The sequence below is a fragment of the Myripristis murdjan genome, chromosome 19, assembly GCF_902150065.1.
Source record: "Myripristis murdjan chromosome 19, fMyrMur1.1, whole genome shotgun sequence".
Taxonomy (NCBI): domain Eukaryota; kingdom Metazoa; phylum Chordata; class Actinopteri; order Holocentriformes; family Holocentridae; genus Myripristis; species Myripristis murdjan.
Window position 1 is genome coordinate 1807597 of NC_043998.1, and position 15200 is coordinate 1822796.

The 15200-nt window shown below is 44.8% G+C and overlaps 1 protein-coding gene across 1 annotated transcript in view; it reads right to left on the minus strand.

Annotated features, from left to right (window-relative positions):
* LOC115377618 (C-terminal-binding protein 2) overlaps window positions 1-15200 on the minus strand; it is a 95721-nt gene that overhangs the window by 51666 nt on the left and 28855 nt on the right. Inside the window, exon 2 of the mRNA XM_030077487.1 lies at window positions 4770-4946. Within this exon, the coding sequence (XP_029933347.1) occupies window positions 4770-4827 (58 nt within the window). The 5' untranslated portion in view covers window positions 4828-4946. The remainder of the gene's footprint in view (window positions 1-4769; window positions 4947-15200) is intronic.

Here is a 15200-nt window from a genome sequence, read left to right on the forward strand (position 1 = left end):
TATTAAACTTTTAACGAGCCTCCAGGCCTTTCCTCACACTAACACGAGTACAAGGAGGGAGGGGAGGAGAGAGAGGGGTGGGGGAGCGCCGAGGAAAAAAAAAAAAAAAAACACAAAAAACACATGGTACCAATTCTGGGCCGATGGTTTGCTGAGAGTTCACATCTGCTGTGTTATCAAGATGCCGTCCTCCGCCTCTTTCCCACCACCCATCTCTGTGGTGTATGACACAGCAAATCACACGTTAGTGAGGAGAGAGCGGCTGTGGGGCTCAGGCACGGCTTCGACTGGAAACCTGCTCTTATCAGCGGGGCGAGACCTCGGCTAGACTTTGCTGAGGCCGTTGATTAGAGTTTTGTCTTCCATTTTAGTGGCTTGGTTTGTTCCCTCTTCTTCCTCGTGTGCAGCTCTGCTCTCCGCCTGCCTATCATTATCAAGCCAGTGGCCCATACTGCATCACAGATGGGGCAGACAGAAGGGAGAGGCGACAGCCTGCTTCTTTTTTGGAGAGACAAGGAGTGTGCAGCTCAGTGAGAGAAGAGCGCAAGGCAGAGAGAGAGAGGGAGGGAGAGAGAGAGAGAGAGAGAGAGAGAGAAGTGTGGAAGACATAACTCGCCTCCACATCACTAATGAAAAAAAGGCAGTGACTGTAGTTAAACAAGAAAGAACAGCCTGTTAAATGCCATATTTTACAATATGTTCAACGGTGCCATGGTTAGATAAGCAATCATAATGCAAAATTGAGAGGCTTTTAGCATCATGAGTAGAAAGGCCACTGTGTCGTTTTGTAGGAACTAATATGGCTGAATTATACCACTTAACTATGCATCCACAAAGCATCATCATGTGCCACGACATGAATAAAATGCAGATGTTGATTAAAACATCATCTGACTAGAAGCGCAACGCTAATCTCACCCGGAGGGGAAATAGTATTGGAGTTTACAAGCAAAACAACAATCTTAGCCGAGGCAAAAACAGATCATGAGAAGAAGTGTCCTCCCTCCCAGCCATCCAGCCCAGTTGCTGCAGAGTGATAAACATTGGTTCAGCTCAAATTAAGCTGCGAACATGAAAAGACCTGAGGCAGGGAGGAACAGGGGGCCGTGGCAGATCACTCCTCATCTCTTCAGATGACAGAAATGAATCTCTTCGCCCCTGAGAGATAGAGATAGAGAGAGAAGGAGACAGAGAGACAGGGAAACAGCGCCTTCCCCTATCCCTCACAGAGCTGAATTAAAGCTGATGCTTCCCAGCGGTTGCTTTGATTGGGCTAACTAACAGCTTTTGATAAAAACAGTCGCACCCAGCTCTCCAGCTCCATATTTGCAGGCAGGCCAGATTATGCTAAATACATATCAAGGAGTTTAATGGTTTAATCAGCCCTGTCATCTAGCCACAGGGTTTCCTTAGACACCGCCATATTCCTGATCCTGCTGCTGTACGCGCCAACGTCTACATTCTGGGTTGCCTGCCTAACATGACAGTCTGGGCATCTGTATCATAAAACAATAAAATAAATACAAATACCAAAAAAAAGATGTTGAATCTGTCCTACAATTCATGCCTCAAATGGGGATGGAAATTGTTAGGGATGACAAGAGTTGTTTTTTTGGAGCCAGGAAAACAATGGAAACAATGACCAAGGCTCAGTTGGACAGCGGAGAGAGAGCGTGGTCTCGGCAGACGTTTTGAAAGAGCGCGCTCCAGATTTCGGCTTGAAAGAGACGGAGGAGAGACACCACAAATCACGGCTTCATCTGGTCTTCATCTGTTTGCCAACAGTGCGCCTGGTTGAAGTGTGAACCTGGATTAAGATGAGTTATTCCCTGCAGTAGCCAAATGGGCCCTGTGGGGATTTTACCTGAGCGGGAGACAAAAAGCGGAGCCTTGTTTCATGTGCGTTTTCTCCTTTCACAGAGACAATCGCCATGGCAGTCTTATCACGCCGCTACACGCAATCAGTGGGACAACTTTGCCTGGTCATTGGCTCGTGAACAAATCACAAATCACAAGCTGTTTTTTTCTTTCCGCCCTCACAATGGCCGCCAGAGAACTGATTCACTGATCCTGTATGATGGCCATCTGGAGAGCCGGTGCACGCGCGGGAGTTTGTGTGTGCACGCATACGTGTGTGTGCGCGCGCGCCCGCGTGTGTGTGTGTGTGTGAGAGAGAGAGAGCGTCGTCAGGTATGCTCACCACGAAGGAGCTCTGCATGCATCACAGCAACACCTGTTACCGTCTCTCTCTGAGGCTCCTGTGGGCTTTGAGCTCTCGCCCAGTAGAGCAGACTAACTGTTGTTCCCACAGGAGTGACTAACTACTTCAGCTGTCTGACTCACATGAATGCAACAGCTGGATGTGGACGGCCACTCTAATCAGGAAAGATTTCCACCAGCAAACAATCAACCTGTAGGAAAATGAAAAAAATAAAAAAACTGACCCACCTTAAATAATAACAAGAGCACTGTAAAAAGTCAAAATCTTACCAAGATTATTTGTCTTATTTCAAGTCAAAATGTCTTATTTCTAGTCAAAATATCTTATTACACTTAAAATAAGACATGATCACCTCAGAAATAACTTGTCTTCTGCCATATTCTGCCAATGGAACAAGCAAATTTTTACTTGTGACACAAGTGAACAAGTAAAAATTTGCTTGTTCCATTGGCAGAATATGTTTCTTGTTTCAAGCTAATTTTAACTTGTTTCAAGTAAATTTTCACTTGAAACAAGAGACAATTGTCTAAAAACAAGTTACTTCTGAGCTGATCATGTCTTATTTTAAGTGTAATGAGATATTTTGACTAGAAATAAGACATTTTTACTTGAAATAAGACAAATAATCTTGGTAAGATTTGACTTTTTGCAGTGAGTGCAATCTGCTGTACATTTAGTATGCGAGACTAAAGGGCAGTGATAGACTTTAGTACTTCTTCTGCAAAATTTTGAAACACCAACTAAATTGGATCCAAACCTCGACATGCACAGCCAATCCACTGCAACTAATCTCCATCTTAACAAGTGCTTTACTCTCACATTCAGTGTTAAAAGTCTTGTTTTTCTTCAAACAAGTGAAAAAATCTGCCGGTGGGATGAGAGAATCCCACTTGTTTCCGATGCTAATCAACTGCGCTGGAAACAAGTGGGATCTTAATAAATGACTTGTTAAGATGGAGATTTTTTCCCACTTTTCCGCAGCCCTGCCAGGGATCTGACGTCGGGGGCTGAGTTTCTTGGACCTAACAGCGGGCCCGTCGCAGGGTGAGCGGCATATGTTCCTCGTTTCACGCGCGCAGCACCGAGGTGCTTACATCATGGTGCAAAACAAATACTCTGGCACTGGGGGTAATGGTGCGTCTAGCTTCATTTTCCAGCGCTGCAGTCATGTCTGCCTTTCCCTGCGCTGGCTCCAGGAGGACCCGGCAGCTTAACAAGCCTCTCGGGGACCCAGACATCGGAGAGGAGATGATTTTACCTCAGGACATATCAGTCTGACACACACACATTGATGCAAGCCAGTGCACACAAGCACATGCACGCTCACTAGGACATAGTCAAACAAGTGGGTTTAAACATGCGCCTACGTAAGCCTGCACACATTTACACACCCATGCAAAGACTCCCTCACACTCCTCGGCTCCTGATCCTACTCTGTCGCTATTTACACAGCAGATAACTCCCATGCATTATTGAGGTTCCTTCAGGATCTGTGAACGCCCCTAAACACGACACGATTCCTCTCTACTCCACAACCCGGAGCCCGGTAATCGCTCCATTTCATGAGGTAAAATTGGTTGGTTTCCAAAAAGGCGTCCCTGGACAGAAACCTGATAGAAACCATTCAGCTCGGCACAGTAATCCAAGCTCGAGCTGTGATGTTTGCGTACACCTAAGTCACACGCACACAAACACACAGCGGCTAACAGAGAAACCCAAATAAGACACTAACTTCCTTCATGAGGTTAGTGAGAAATGTTTGCTGATGAGCTCCACATTTATAGATTTAGCCAGCACAGATTATAGCAATCAATTAGTATTGATCAGCAATCGGTTTCTGGAAGCGGCCCACAATGAGGGCGGTGGGTTGGGGCCAGTGACAGCGGCACTGTCAAACACAACAACATGTGCAGTGAGCATCATGGGATCCTCTGTCGCATGGTGCTGATTAGGACAGATGAACACAATTGGGATGATTACAGTTACTCATACTGATGACAATTTTGACTGTAATCAAAATCAGTAATTTTTACTGATTGCATTTTTTATTAAGTGAAGCTGCTGATAGCTGATATTGTGTGCCAATATTCAATAGCTACAAAATAATTATAAGAAAAAATAAAACAAATAATAGAATAAATAAACAAATAATACAATAAAATAATTAAATTAAAAAATAATACAAATGGCAAAATAATAAAAGTAAATGCTAAAAACAAAACAAAATTACTATGTGAAAAATAAACAAAATTATTACTAGAGGAAATCTCTTATTGAAAATGTTCAGATACACAGACTTTTAAAAAGAATATTGTAAATGCAAAATAAAAAAGGACAGCTAGAGGATAACCTAACTGAGGGGATGACATGAACACGCCGATATCTGACATTCACAAACAGGCAGATATCAGCCTGTCAATCAGTCTCACTCTAGTCTTGCTGGGAGAGTATGACTGACTGAGACAAATGGGTTGATGTGTGGCAGATAGATAAAGCTGAGACACACACACACACACACACACACACACACGCGCGTGTATTCCTTTACCTTCGCAGATCCGGTCCAGCCGCTGCCTCTTCACTTTGTGTTTGTCGGTCAGAGACATGGTGTCGACACGGCACGGCGGGGGGGCGTCTCCTCCTCAGCCACGAATACCGACAAGGTTCAGACTCCTAGCGCACTGTCAGCAGAACTCCCCGGGGCATACCGCCTCGGCACGCACACCTGGAGGAAACACACACACACACACACACAGAAATACCTGGTTAAACACAGGATCGGCACGCACACACACACACACACAACACTGATGTACAAGCACAAAACACAGTGACATAGGGAAGCATTAAAGAGCACCTCACTACAAAGTCACTCAGGCTCTCTCTCACAAAGAGCCCAGGAAGCTGCAGGCGATAGATATACAGGGAATCACACACACACACACACACACACACACACACACACACACACACACACACACACACACACACATATATACCTTTGGTGACAAAGTGCCCCATTTGCTCTAAAAGTGACAAAGCTCTCATCCTCTAAAAGATCCACTTTTCTCCTTTTTTGAAGTGCTTTTGCTTTCTGTGCCAAACACTCATCTAAGCAACTTATCTCTAACTTGTCACTCATCAGATTCCTCACTGATCGCACAGACATATGACGGATCTCACTTCAGACAAATAGCAATCTACTTCATTTTTCTCCCCCCTTCCTCCCCATCAGAAAAACCATTTAAAACAAAGCGCGGCACTAAAACACTCGCACATCTAAGAAATCTAACTTCAACAAAGCAAATGCAAAAGAAGTTTTTGGTTTTTTTTATAACTTTTATAAGAGTGATTTCTCTCTCTGTGTTGACAAAAGGAGGCCTTTGAGTTGATGTGCTTGATGGATGAAAGAAAGCCCTGTAATGACACATTCTGGCCATTAGAGGGTAGTTAAAATCTACTCAGAGAGGAGCACACCACCTCGCTTGGCTCCCCCCAAAACCCTCTACACAACAATCTAGAGCCATGCAGCCTTATTATTTATGGTGCAAATCCACAGCAGCAACTTCTTCCTGTGGATCCTCCACTCACCTGCTGCACACTGAAACCTCCTGGAACCGTACTTAAGATTGAAGAATCATGTTTTCCTATTTCAGATGGATTAGGCTGATATTGTCCCATGAGAGGGCCTTTAATTGTGTTTGACAGAGGTGCAGTGAATTATATGTACACAGGCCTTTGTGTCGACAGAGGGAAACAAAAGCCCGTGCATTTCTTCACAGGCACAGTGTGAAAAAAGGTCAAGAGCGCGGGGAGGACATCAGCACCTCACTGAATTAGAATAAAATTATTACCACACGGCCGGGATTAAATGTTGCATTAAGAACTCAAATGTCACATTATTCTTGTCTCGGATCTGAGCCAGAGGCGTCCGTCCTCTCAAAAAGTGCTGAGACGGTTGAAACGTTTCTCCGCTTTCTGGCAGAACGCACCGGGGCAAAGTCGTTACTTGAAGTCCTCATCGGCCCTTTGTAGTCTAAACTTTTGAGGAGAAAGAAAAAGGAAGAAAAAAAAAAAACAAAGGGAGGAAGAACCGAGGGGAAGAAAGAAAGAGTTCAATGAGTTTGGAAAACAACGCCGTCCATCATTATCTGTGATGAATCGGTGTGGTCTGAAAGTGGGCCGACCTTCACTTTGCTCGTCAGGGTGATTTATCAGGATCGGCTGGTCGGGTCTGGACCTCGGGGTCTGTGTGTGTGTGTGTGTGTGTGTGTGTGTGTGTGTGTGTGTGTGTGTGGTTGTGAATCGGGATGGCATCAGAGCACCACCCTGCCTCTGGCACCATGCACCCCCACCATACTGGGACGGACACAGACCAGTTCCCAGCACCTTAAAGGGGAAGTCCACTAACCCATATCTATCTACCATCATCACCAACTGAGCATTTTTCAACCCGCTGTGTCAGCCTCTACTGAGCTCATACATTTCCCATAATGCCTTTCAGCACCATCCAGAGAAGGGGCATAAACTTGTTGCTCTCAGTCAAAGCTGAATGTATGGGCACATGAATACAGGCCTATGATTTGCAATGTATCATAACATAACTCATTTTTTTAGGCATGGGCCGATACCAGTTTTTAAATGCTACCGTATATCAGTATTGGTCCAATACTATTTTTACTAATTCATTAATTGACTCAGAATCAGAATCAGAATCAGAATACTTCATTGATCCCCAGGGGGAAATTACTTTTTGTTACAATAACAACTCCCACTCAAGTGTAAAGTAAAGAGCAAATAGTCAAGAAAAATAAAGAAAGGAATATAAATAGAAATAGAAATAGAAATATATATAGAATGAAAAGAAAAAATATATGTACAAGTGTAAACATGGACAGGAGTTATTGCACTATAGGTTATTGCACATAAGTATGGTAATGAATATGGATTATTGCACAGAGGGAATCTGCACAAGACTCAATGATAGCTTTTCAAAGTCTATGGAAAACAAACAAAGAAACACATATCTGAGACAGAATTTAAAAAAAGGGATGAAATCATTAGAAAAGAGAATTGACATAAATCTGTTACTGTTTGACTAATTGTAAAAGTAAGCAGCTTTTTCTTGGATTGTGTTATTTAATAAAACTTTAAAATGAGTAGAGGAGTAAAACTAACATGGGCCTCTGTTTGGAAACAATCATCTCAAGACATGCCTGTCTGAAAAGCTTAGCCTGTTTAGCATCCATATTGTCCCACTGTGTATTAGAATTCAATGTATATCAGTATCAGTATTGGCATCAGCCACTATCGGTATTAGGCTTTATCCCTACTATATCCTGCTATTAAACTTCATTGTGCTGCATATAAAATAATATCTCAGTGCAATGTCTCACCATCTATGCTTGGCCGGTTATCTTTAGGAATTTAAAAAAAAAATGCCACCAAACAACAAAAGGTGCAAAGTGTGTTTTTCCTTAAACATGTTGTGCCATCCTCCTATGTGGTGGGCAACTCATGTGTGCGCATGTGAGCTTGAAGGTTGAGTCAGGACACCTCTTTTTTTTCCTTGAGCCACACTCAGCCCATCTCCACCCCCAGACGTCCACCGCTTCTCTCAGAGCGCGGGCCAACACAAGCAGCACGGCGATGTAACTTTAGCCACACAGATCAGATCGGATGTAAGACAATTATTTTCTGTGTCAACGCAAATTATTTTATCAGACTACAATAACTTTATTTTCATAGCCTGTCTCTGCCTCGACACTGTTTTCTCTCGTCTGAGGAGGGGCGGGGTGATGCTGAGGCGAGAAGCCCACACAACCCGGGTCACCTCCAGGTGTCGTTTCAACATTGGGCTCTGGCATGGTAAGGGGCTGCTTAAGGCGTCACCGTGCTCTTTGATTGATCGACCTCCTTCCCTCCATCCTTCCTTCTTCCTTTGCACTCGTCCATCTCTCTCTAGCACTACTGTCTCTGAGGTCCCTCAAACAGTGTCATCAATCACCGGGCTCTCTTCCCGAGCCGTCAAGCTCTGTGTTTATGTGTGTGTGTGTGTGTGACAGAATGAGAAAGAGAGAAAGTGGGAAAAAGAGAGAAGAAAAAGAGGAGGGCTCACAGAGGCTAAACAGATCCATACTTAAAACAGAGAGAGAAAACTGAGCCCTCACCTTTCCCATTTCTTATTCCCACCGCTTTCACTGCTTCTCTTTTTCTGTCTCCCTCATCTTCTCAAGTGCCAGCAGAGACTAGCCCCAAATTATTTAAAAAAAAAAAAAAAAAAAAACCTCTCTCTACAAAGTGCAACTTTCTAAAACACAGCATAACCATGACCCCCATGTTTTCATAAGCAAAGAGCTCTATTTATCCATTGTCAAAAGCAAGAAACTGAAACAAAGCACGCAGCAGAGCCAGCAGCGCCTGCAAGGGTATTTAGGCTGGGATTTCCCATGCTCAATCCACACACAAAGGTCATATACATGAATCTTAATATTTAGGAGGCATTAAAAGTCAGATGATCGATAAAACTCTCTGCCTGCGGGCCACGGCTCAGTGAAAGAGAAACATTTGTGTGTGAGAGGGCGAGACACTAAATGTAGGAATCCATATCTGTGACGGCCGGCTCTCTCTCTCTCTCTCTCCCAAGGACGGCTCCTCTGTAAGCACAATCATGCTCCACAAGCCCTCCTCAATGTCAGCAAGACACAGAGATCACTGTCCGGGCCACTGTCCGCTCAGAGGTGGGGGGAAGGGCGGTCAGCGGGGTTATTAATACAGCACAATACGTTTACACACATGCACACATGCACACGCACAAAGAAGCAGTTTCAGTCTCCGCCCGGCACTAAGACTTCAGCATGAGACAATGTGAAAAAAAAAAATAAAAAAACAAAGTCAGATTGAATTAATTCACTACAGCATCTTGTAATACGATGAAATGAAATGATAACATTGCCGACTTTGCAATCCATCTTCCTACTGGAAGAGAAAGACTAACAGAATTGTCTCCGTTGTGATTAATTGACTTTGCTGAAATAAGAAAATAATTTGGTTTGGTAAGCAGATACCGGAGCCGCCCCTGACAGACTCATTAGAAAGCAGTGATTACTTACTTTATTAGGCATCGCCTTGACACCACGGGAGGCTTATTGATAGATTCTCTGCTGGCAAATGGGAGGCAACCTCACACAGGCAAAAGACTCATTACAGTTACAGTATCACTTCATGTGTTGACACAAATCAGTGTGATCTGGTGGGGCGTCTTCAAGAGCAGCCGCTGCCTTTTGTTTGAGGCGGAGGGGAATGCGTTTGGACAGGAGGGAGATTGTTAAAAGCCAAAGTCAAGGGAGAGAGCGTCTGTGGATGAGTTTGAGAGAGTGAATAATTCAAAAGGTCAGGCCACCTGCCTGCTGTGCCTCACTTCACACAAACACACACACACACACACACACACACACACACACACACACACACACACACACACAGAAACTTCTGAGAGAGCCAGAATGCGCACTGGGGCCAAGACTGAAAAGACAAGTCATTTAGGAGAATGATCATTTCCCCTCGAACACAGAGTGTAGTTTGTGAACTAATTGGGTGAATCCATAATTAATTTGCTGACATTAAGCCTAGGGGTCTGCTCCAATATGGCTCTGCTTTCTAAGGATGAGAGGAAGTGGTTTTGAAGCCCCAGGCTTACAGCTAAAGGGGTGACCTGCCCTGTTTTGACGCTTCCTGCTGCAGGTTTTGTGTTTTAAATATATATATATATATATATATATATATGTGTGTGTGTGTGTGTGTGTGTGTGTGTGTATGTATATATATATATAATGGCCAGTGTTGGGGAGTAATTAGTTGCATGTAATTAAATTACGATAGAAATGTATCTGTAATAAGTTACAGAAAAAAATGCAATCAAATTACAGTTACTAATCAAAATGTTGCAGATTACAAAAGGGGTTACATCTGACAATATTCTTTTTGGTAAAAAGCTTCTATGTAGTATATAAATATTCATTGCTGCTCTGCATCTTTTTGTCTTTGTGTCTTCTTTTGGCAGATCTCCAGAGCGCACGGGTCAGCAAAGCTGCTGGGACAAATGTGCAGCACCATCAAGGGTAGGAGCCGTCTCTACGTCTAGAAATTTTGAGCGCCGTTTTTGATTGGCTCTCGCGTTTGAATTCGCACCGCCTCTCATCTGCCAATCAAATCAACGTGCAACCAGTCTGCCGTGCAACCAGTCTGCCGCGCAGCATGCCTGCGACCAGCCGACCACGTCAAGACAAGAACGCATTTCAGTGCTAGAAATATAAACAATATTTTCCTTCTGTAATCATAACAGGGCTCCAACGTAACGGTATAGTGGAAAGCTTATAAGTAATTAAAATTAGTTACATTACTTATTACTTATTTTTAGCAGGGCAACTAGTAATGTGTAAACTATTACATATTACACAAGTTACCCTCCCAACCCTGGTAATGGCCACATATCTGAACACATGCCAGTTTAATCCCAGTGCTGTGTGGGCTGCTTTCATACAGAGCGGTGGTGAAAGCCTGTATTTTCCCAAAGAAAATAGTGATGAGTAAATACAAAAAGTCACACTCTAAAAATGTTTGCAAACAACACAAAAATGACACGGCTAGTTCTCACCTGGAGGGAAGACATGAATGCTAACAGACAGAGAGAAAGCGTCCCCATAACTGCTTCATGTTTTTGGTGTATGCTTTGAGTGGCCTGTCCCTAATGGCCCTGATGCAAATTCAGGGTGTAGAGGCAGACGAAATAATGCAACACAAATGATCAAAATCCCTTGCCCCTTTCGAAACACGGAATATATTTCCTTTGATTCACAATCATTTTTATTTGAGCTGATTTCATTATTTGTCTGGCCGTTATGCAGGATAAATGCAGCTGTTCTCTCTTTTGATGTATTTTTTTTTATGATACTGAAATAACATTCATCGCGATTTACAATAACTCCACGATTACATTGATTAGTAGGGAATGGTCTTTTCATTTCGATTCATTTTACATCTGTTATGTGGCGATGCAATGTCTTCGGCGCATTCGCCCTTTTGTACAACAGTCCTACACACACACAGCCGATCTAACCACATTCCAGCCGCACATTCAGTGTCTGGTGAGCGACCCCGCTTTAATGACCATACAATGACTTGACTCTCTGCTCATCGCTTTGGGTGTCACATGACGACAATGACTCAAGCACAGGCAGCCACTGTCCATGTCAGGATATCTGGGTGTGTGCTGCGTGGACAATCGGCACAGGGTGCTAGAGTCACATGCAGACAGAGCACCTCAATTGGTGTGTTTCACAAAAATATTTCAATGTGTGAAACTTTACTGAAATATGAGTAAGTTCTAGTGGGCTACACATTGCAGCCTTTGGGGACAGGCAATATGGACAAAATCAAAGACCACAAGACTAAATGTCTCAATATTGATATTGCAACAATATTGTAGGAAGGACTTTGACACACAAGCGATCAGTAATGTGGACATGATGGCCATGCAGGTAGAGGTAAATAATAAAACACCTACAATTATTGTGTATAATTGTGTATAATTTTTTTTGCTATTGTCTGGTTTAATGTAAAATAATAAATATATTGATTAAAAAAAAGAAAGAGATGATATTGACCTGTAGTGGTTGTGACAGCATTAATATCAATATAATAAACGATTGAAAAAAAAAAAAAATAAATAAATAATAAAAAAAATACTAAATAAAACACCTACAACAGTCGGGGTGACAAGTTCAGAAAATTGCATCGTTTTACTGTAATGAAGCCTTTAAAACCAGGGAAAGACAAAACGTATGCCATATAATGACATCACAACACCCACAACTCCAGACAATGTCAAGTCTTATATCATGATATCGATGTAATATCGGTACACTGCCCAGCCCAGCAGTAACCCTGCAACATCACTCTGTATCTTCAGTTTCCTCCCCAGCTGATGCTCCAGTCTCTTTGAATCTCAATGTGATGTCTATATACGGAGGCTGCTGTCGACTTTGCCAAGTCTCCAAACATCAAGCGCCTGCTTTAGGATGGAGTTGGGAAACTTCGGCAGTTGCTTCCTCCCGACTTAATTTCCCAATGGAGTTTGACAGGAAAATTGTGCGCGGAGACAACTGTTAAAGTTATCTGACAGTGTGCGGCGGGAAAAGGCATGGTAATATCCATGCTCCGTACAGCTGATTCATATCAAAAAGCAGACTACAGCCGCCGCTTAAGAGACTCGAAGCGCTGCTGAAATCAGATCCCCCTCAAAGTCAGTCGACCAGCCTCTCACTGAGACCGTGCACGTCTCCCCGAAGAGGCACACATCACCGACCGAAAAAACACTTCGACCCTCTCCATTTCCTCAGAAATAACAAACATAAGTCTCAATAACAAGGTTGTTTATACTATTGATATTGCAATCCATTATTACCCCCTTGTTATTTTCTTCAAAATGCCTATGTTTTCTTTGCACGAGAGCCCTGTTTGAACAATGGAGGCCATTTTTCCCCTCAGATGGTGGAGTTCCTCCAGAGGTAAATCTGTCAACGCCAGGCCAAAACAAAGAGTGGCCAGGAGAGAGAAAACAGGAAGGTGTGGACACCCTGCAGCACAAGCCCAACTCCACTATTAATATCAGCTTCCATGCCACACAGATCCCTGGCTCCTATAGAAAACCTGGAAGGAGGGAGTGAATCATCTGTGTGATGTGTGTGTGTGTGTGTGTGCGATTTACATGAACTAACAAGAGGCCTGTGACAACGCAGCTAGGTGCCAATCTGACACATTTCTATTTAGCTGGGTAAGCACGCCGTGCAATCAAATCTCACAATTGTTGAGCTACAAAGTGAGATTAGTAGCATCAGCGGGTATGCACGAGCAAGTCTCTCCAAAGCCGAGCGATTTACAAATGAGGCAGCATTTGAAATCACACATCTAAGCGTAACCCACCTTGTTCTATTTACATCCAATCAATAAAAAAGCCTGTTTTTTCAAAGTTCCAGAGGGTGAGGTTATCAGTGCGAGCCACAGCGCCAGGGCTGAAAAAAAAAAACACTTCCCAGCACAGGAAAATGCCTACAGCGTGCCAACCTGGAGAGCAGAGTGAAGGCGTGGCGTGCCTGCGGGGGCCGAGGTAGGAAATGTGCTCACCACCAGCTCGGTGTCAGCGAGAGGCCACGCAGGCTCCAGCTTCAGACAGCCTGCCCGGGCCCGGCCGGCCCCGCTCAGCTCCACTGCGCTCCCTCTGGGTCCTTCCAGGAAGAGCCAGCGTGATTCAGAGCTTCCTGGTCCAGGAGAAAGATGTGCTTCCACCCCCCCCTCCAGAATGTGCCCACAAACACGCACACACACACACACACACACACACACACACACACACACAGCACTCAGCCTGCTCCCTGTGGACGGTGATACAGCCAACTCCACACTGTACTTGGGCTTACATTGGGAGGAGGCCAAGTCAAACAATGTGTTGATAAAGTCCAGAGCAGAGTGGTGAGAGGAACACAGAGAAATGAGCACAAGGGCTGGACTCCACCACACGGGGAGAGGGATTCGCACAGAAATGTATTGGTGCACACTACCTCGCACACACACACACACACACACACTCCTGGCATCGGCTATGTGTTTTTTCCACTCCCCGCTCGCTGTTTAACTGGCTGTATTTTGGAGTGCCGGAGCCAATAACTGACTTTACAGGAGAGCTTTTTTATCTGAGCCCCTTCTGACTGGCTCCCAACGCTCGCCTGGCCCCTCTCTCGCTCTCTCTTTACCACATCCTATCATCTCAGGCTGTACTAATGCGCCATGCTCTGAGGGACGGGGACTGCCACACACACACATGCACACACACACACACACACACACACACGCACACAGCACAGTCAATTAGTCCTGGCCCAACCTTGCAGCTGGGAGATAAATGGTGTGGAGTCTCAGCAGGCTTTCGCACGATGCTGTGCTCCTTGTCCTCCGTATGTAGAACAGCTCTCTGGAGGCCGGCTAGCCCCTCCAACACGGTGGAGACGTGGCCAGTGCGCGGCGAAGGAGGGGCGCGAGGTGCTGGGCTCGTATTAAAATATGACCACAAAGCCCCCCTCCCTCTTTGCTCCTCAACTCCCAAATCAGAAGGAGAGGAGTAGAGGAGGAGGAGGAGGTTGGAGAGGTTTTGTAGGGGTATGAAGCTCGGCGCCGCATTTCAGGTCATTTCGCTCACGCCTCGTTAACCATTTGCGCGCACGGTGGAGCTGTAACCCCCCCCCCCGCTGCGAGAGATGTAACAGAAGCCAGCAGATGTTCCATAGGTAAAATAAAATGATGTGGCCTCTCGGGGGAGGAGGGAGGGGAGCCTCACCTCCAAAAGGATAGTAAATAAAGCGGCCGCGCTGCATTATCTCCAACAACATGACAGTCCTTTTAACACCTGACACACCCTGGGAACAAGCCCCCCCCCGCCCCCGCCGATGGGGCCTGTTGACACGTTATATATGGTCCCCACTCCTCCCTAACTTTTCACAAGGTGTCAATCCTATCACACACACACCTTTAAATCAGCCTCCAGAGCCGGCAGGGCGGGGCGGGCGCTTGTGTTTATGTGAGTGTGAGAACACTTCCACTGACAGCAAGAGAAAGAAACACACACACACACACACACACACACACACGCACTTACACACCGAGGCACGTACCTCCGCGTACACTCACACAAAATCGCACAACAAGGTGAAAAATTGCAGTGGGGTAAGTGCGCGTGGCCTGGCGGATTAACTGCGGAATAAAAGTGCTGATGGGCAACAAAAGAGAAAAAACAGCTATTCATCACCCTGGCACAGGATCAAACTCACACACTCCTCAAATGCCCTCCTTGAGTTATTGTGCGGTGTGGCTCTGGTGGCAGCTCCACTGATAATGCTGCCCTAACCTGAATTGATTAGAAGCAGGA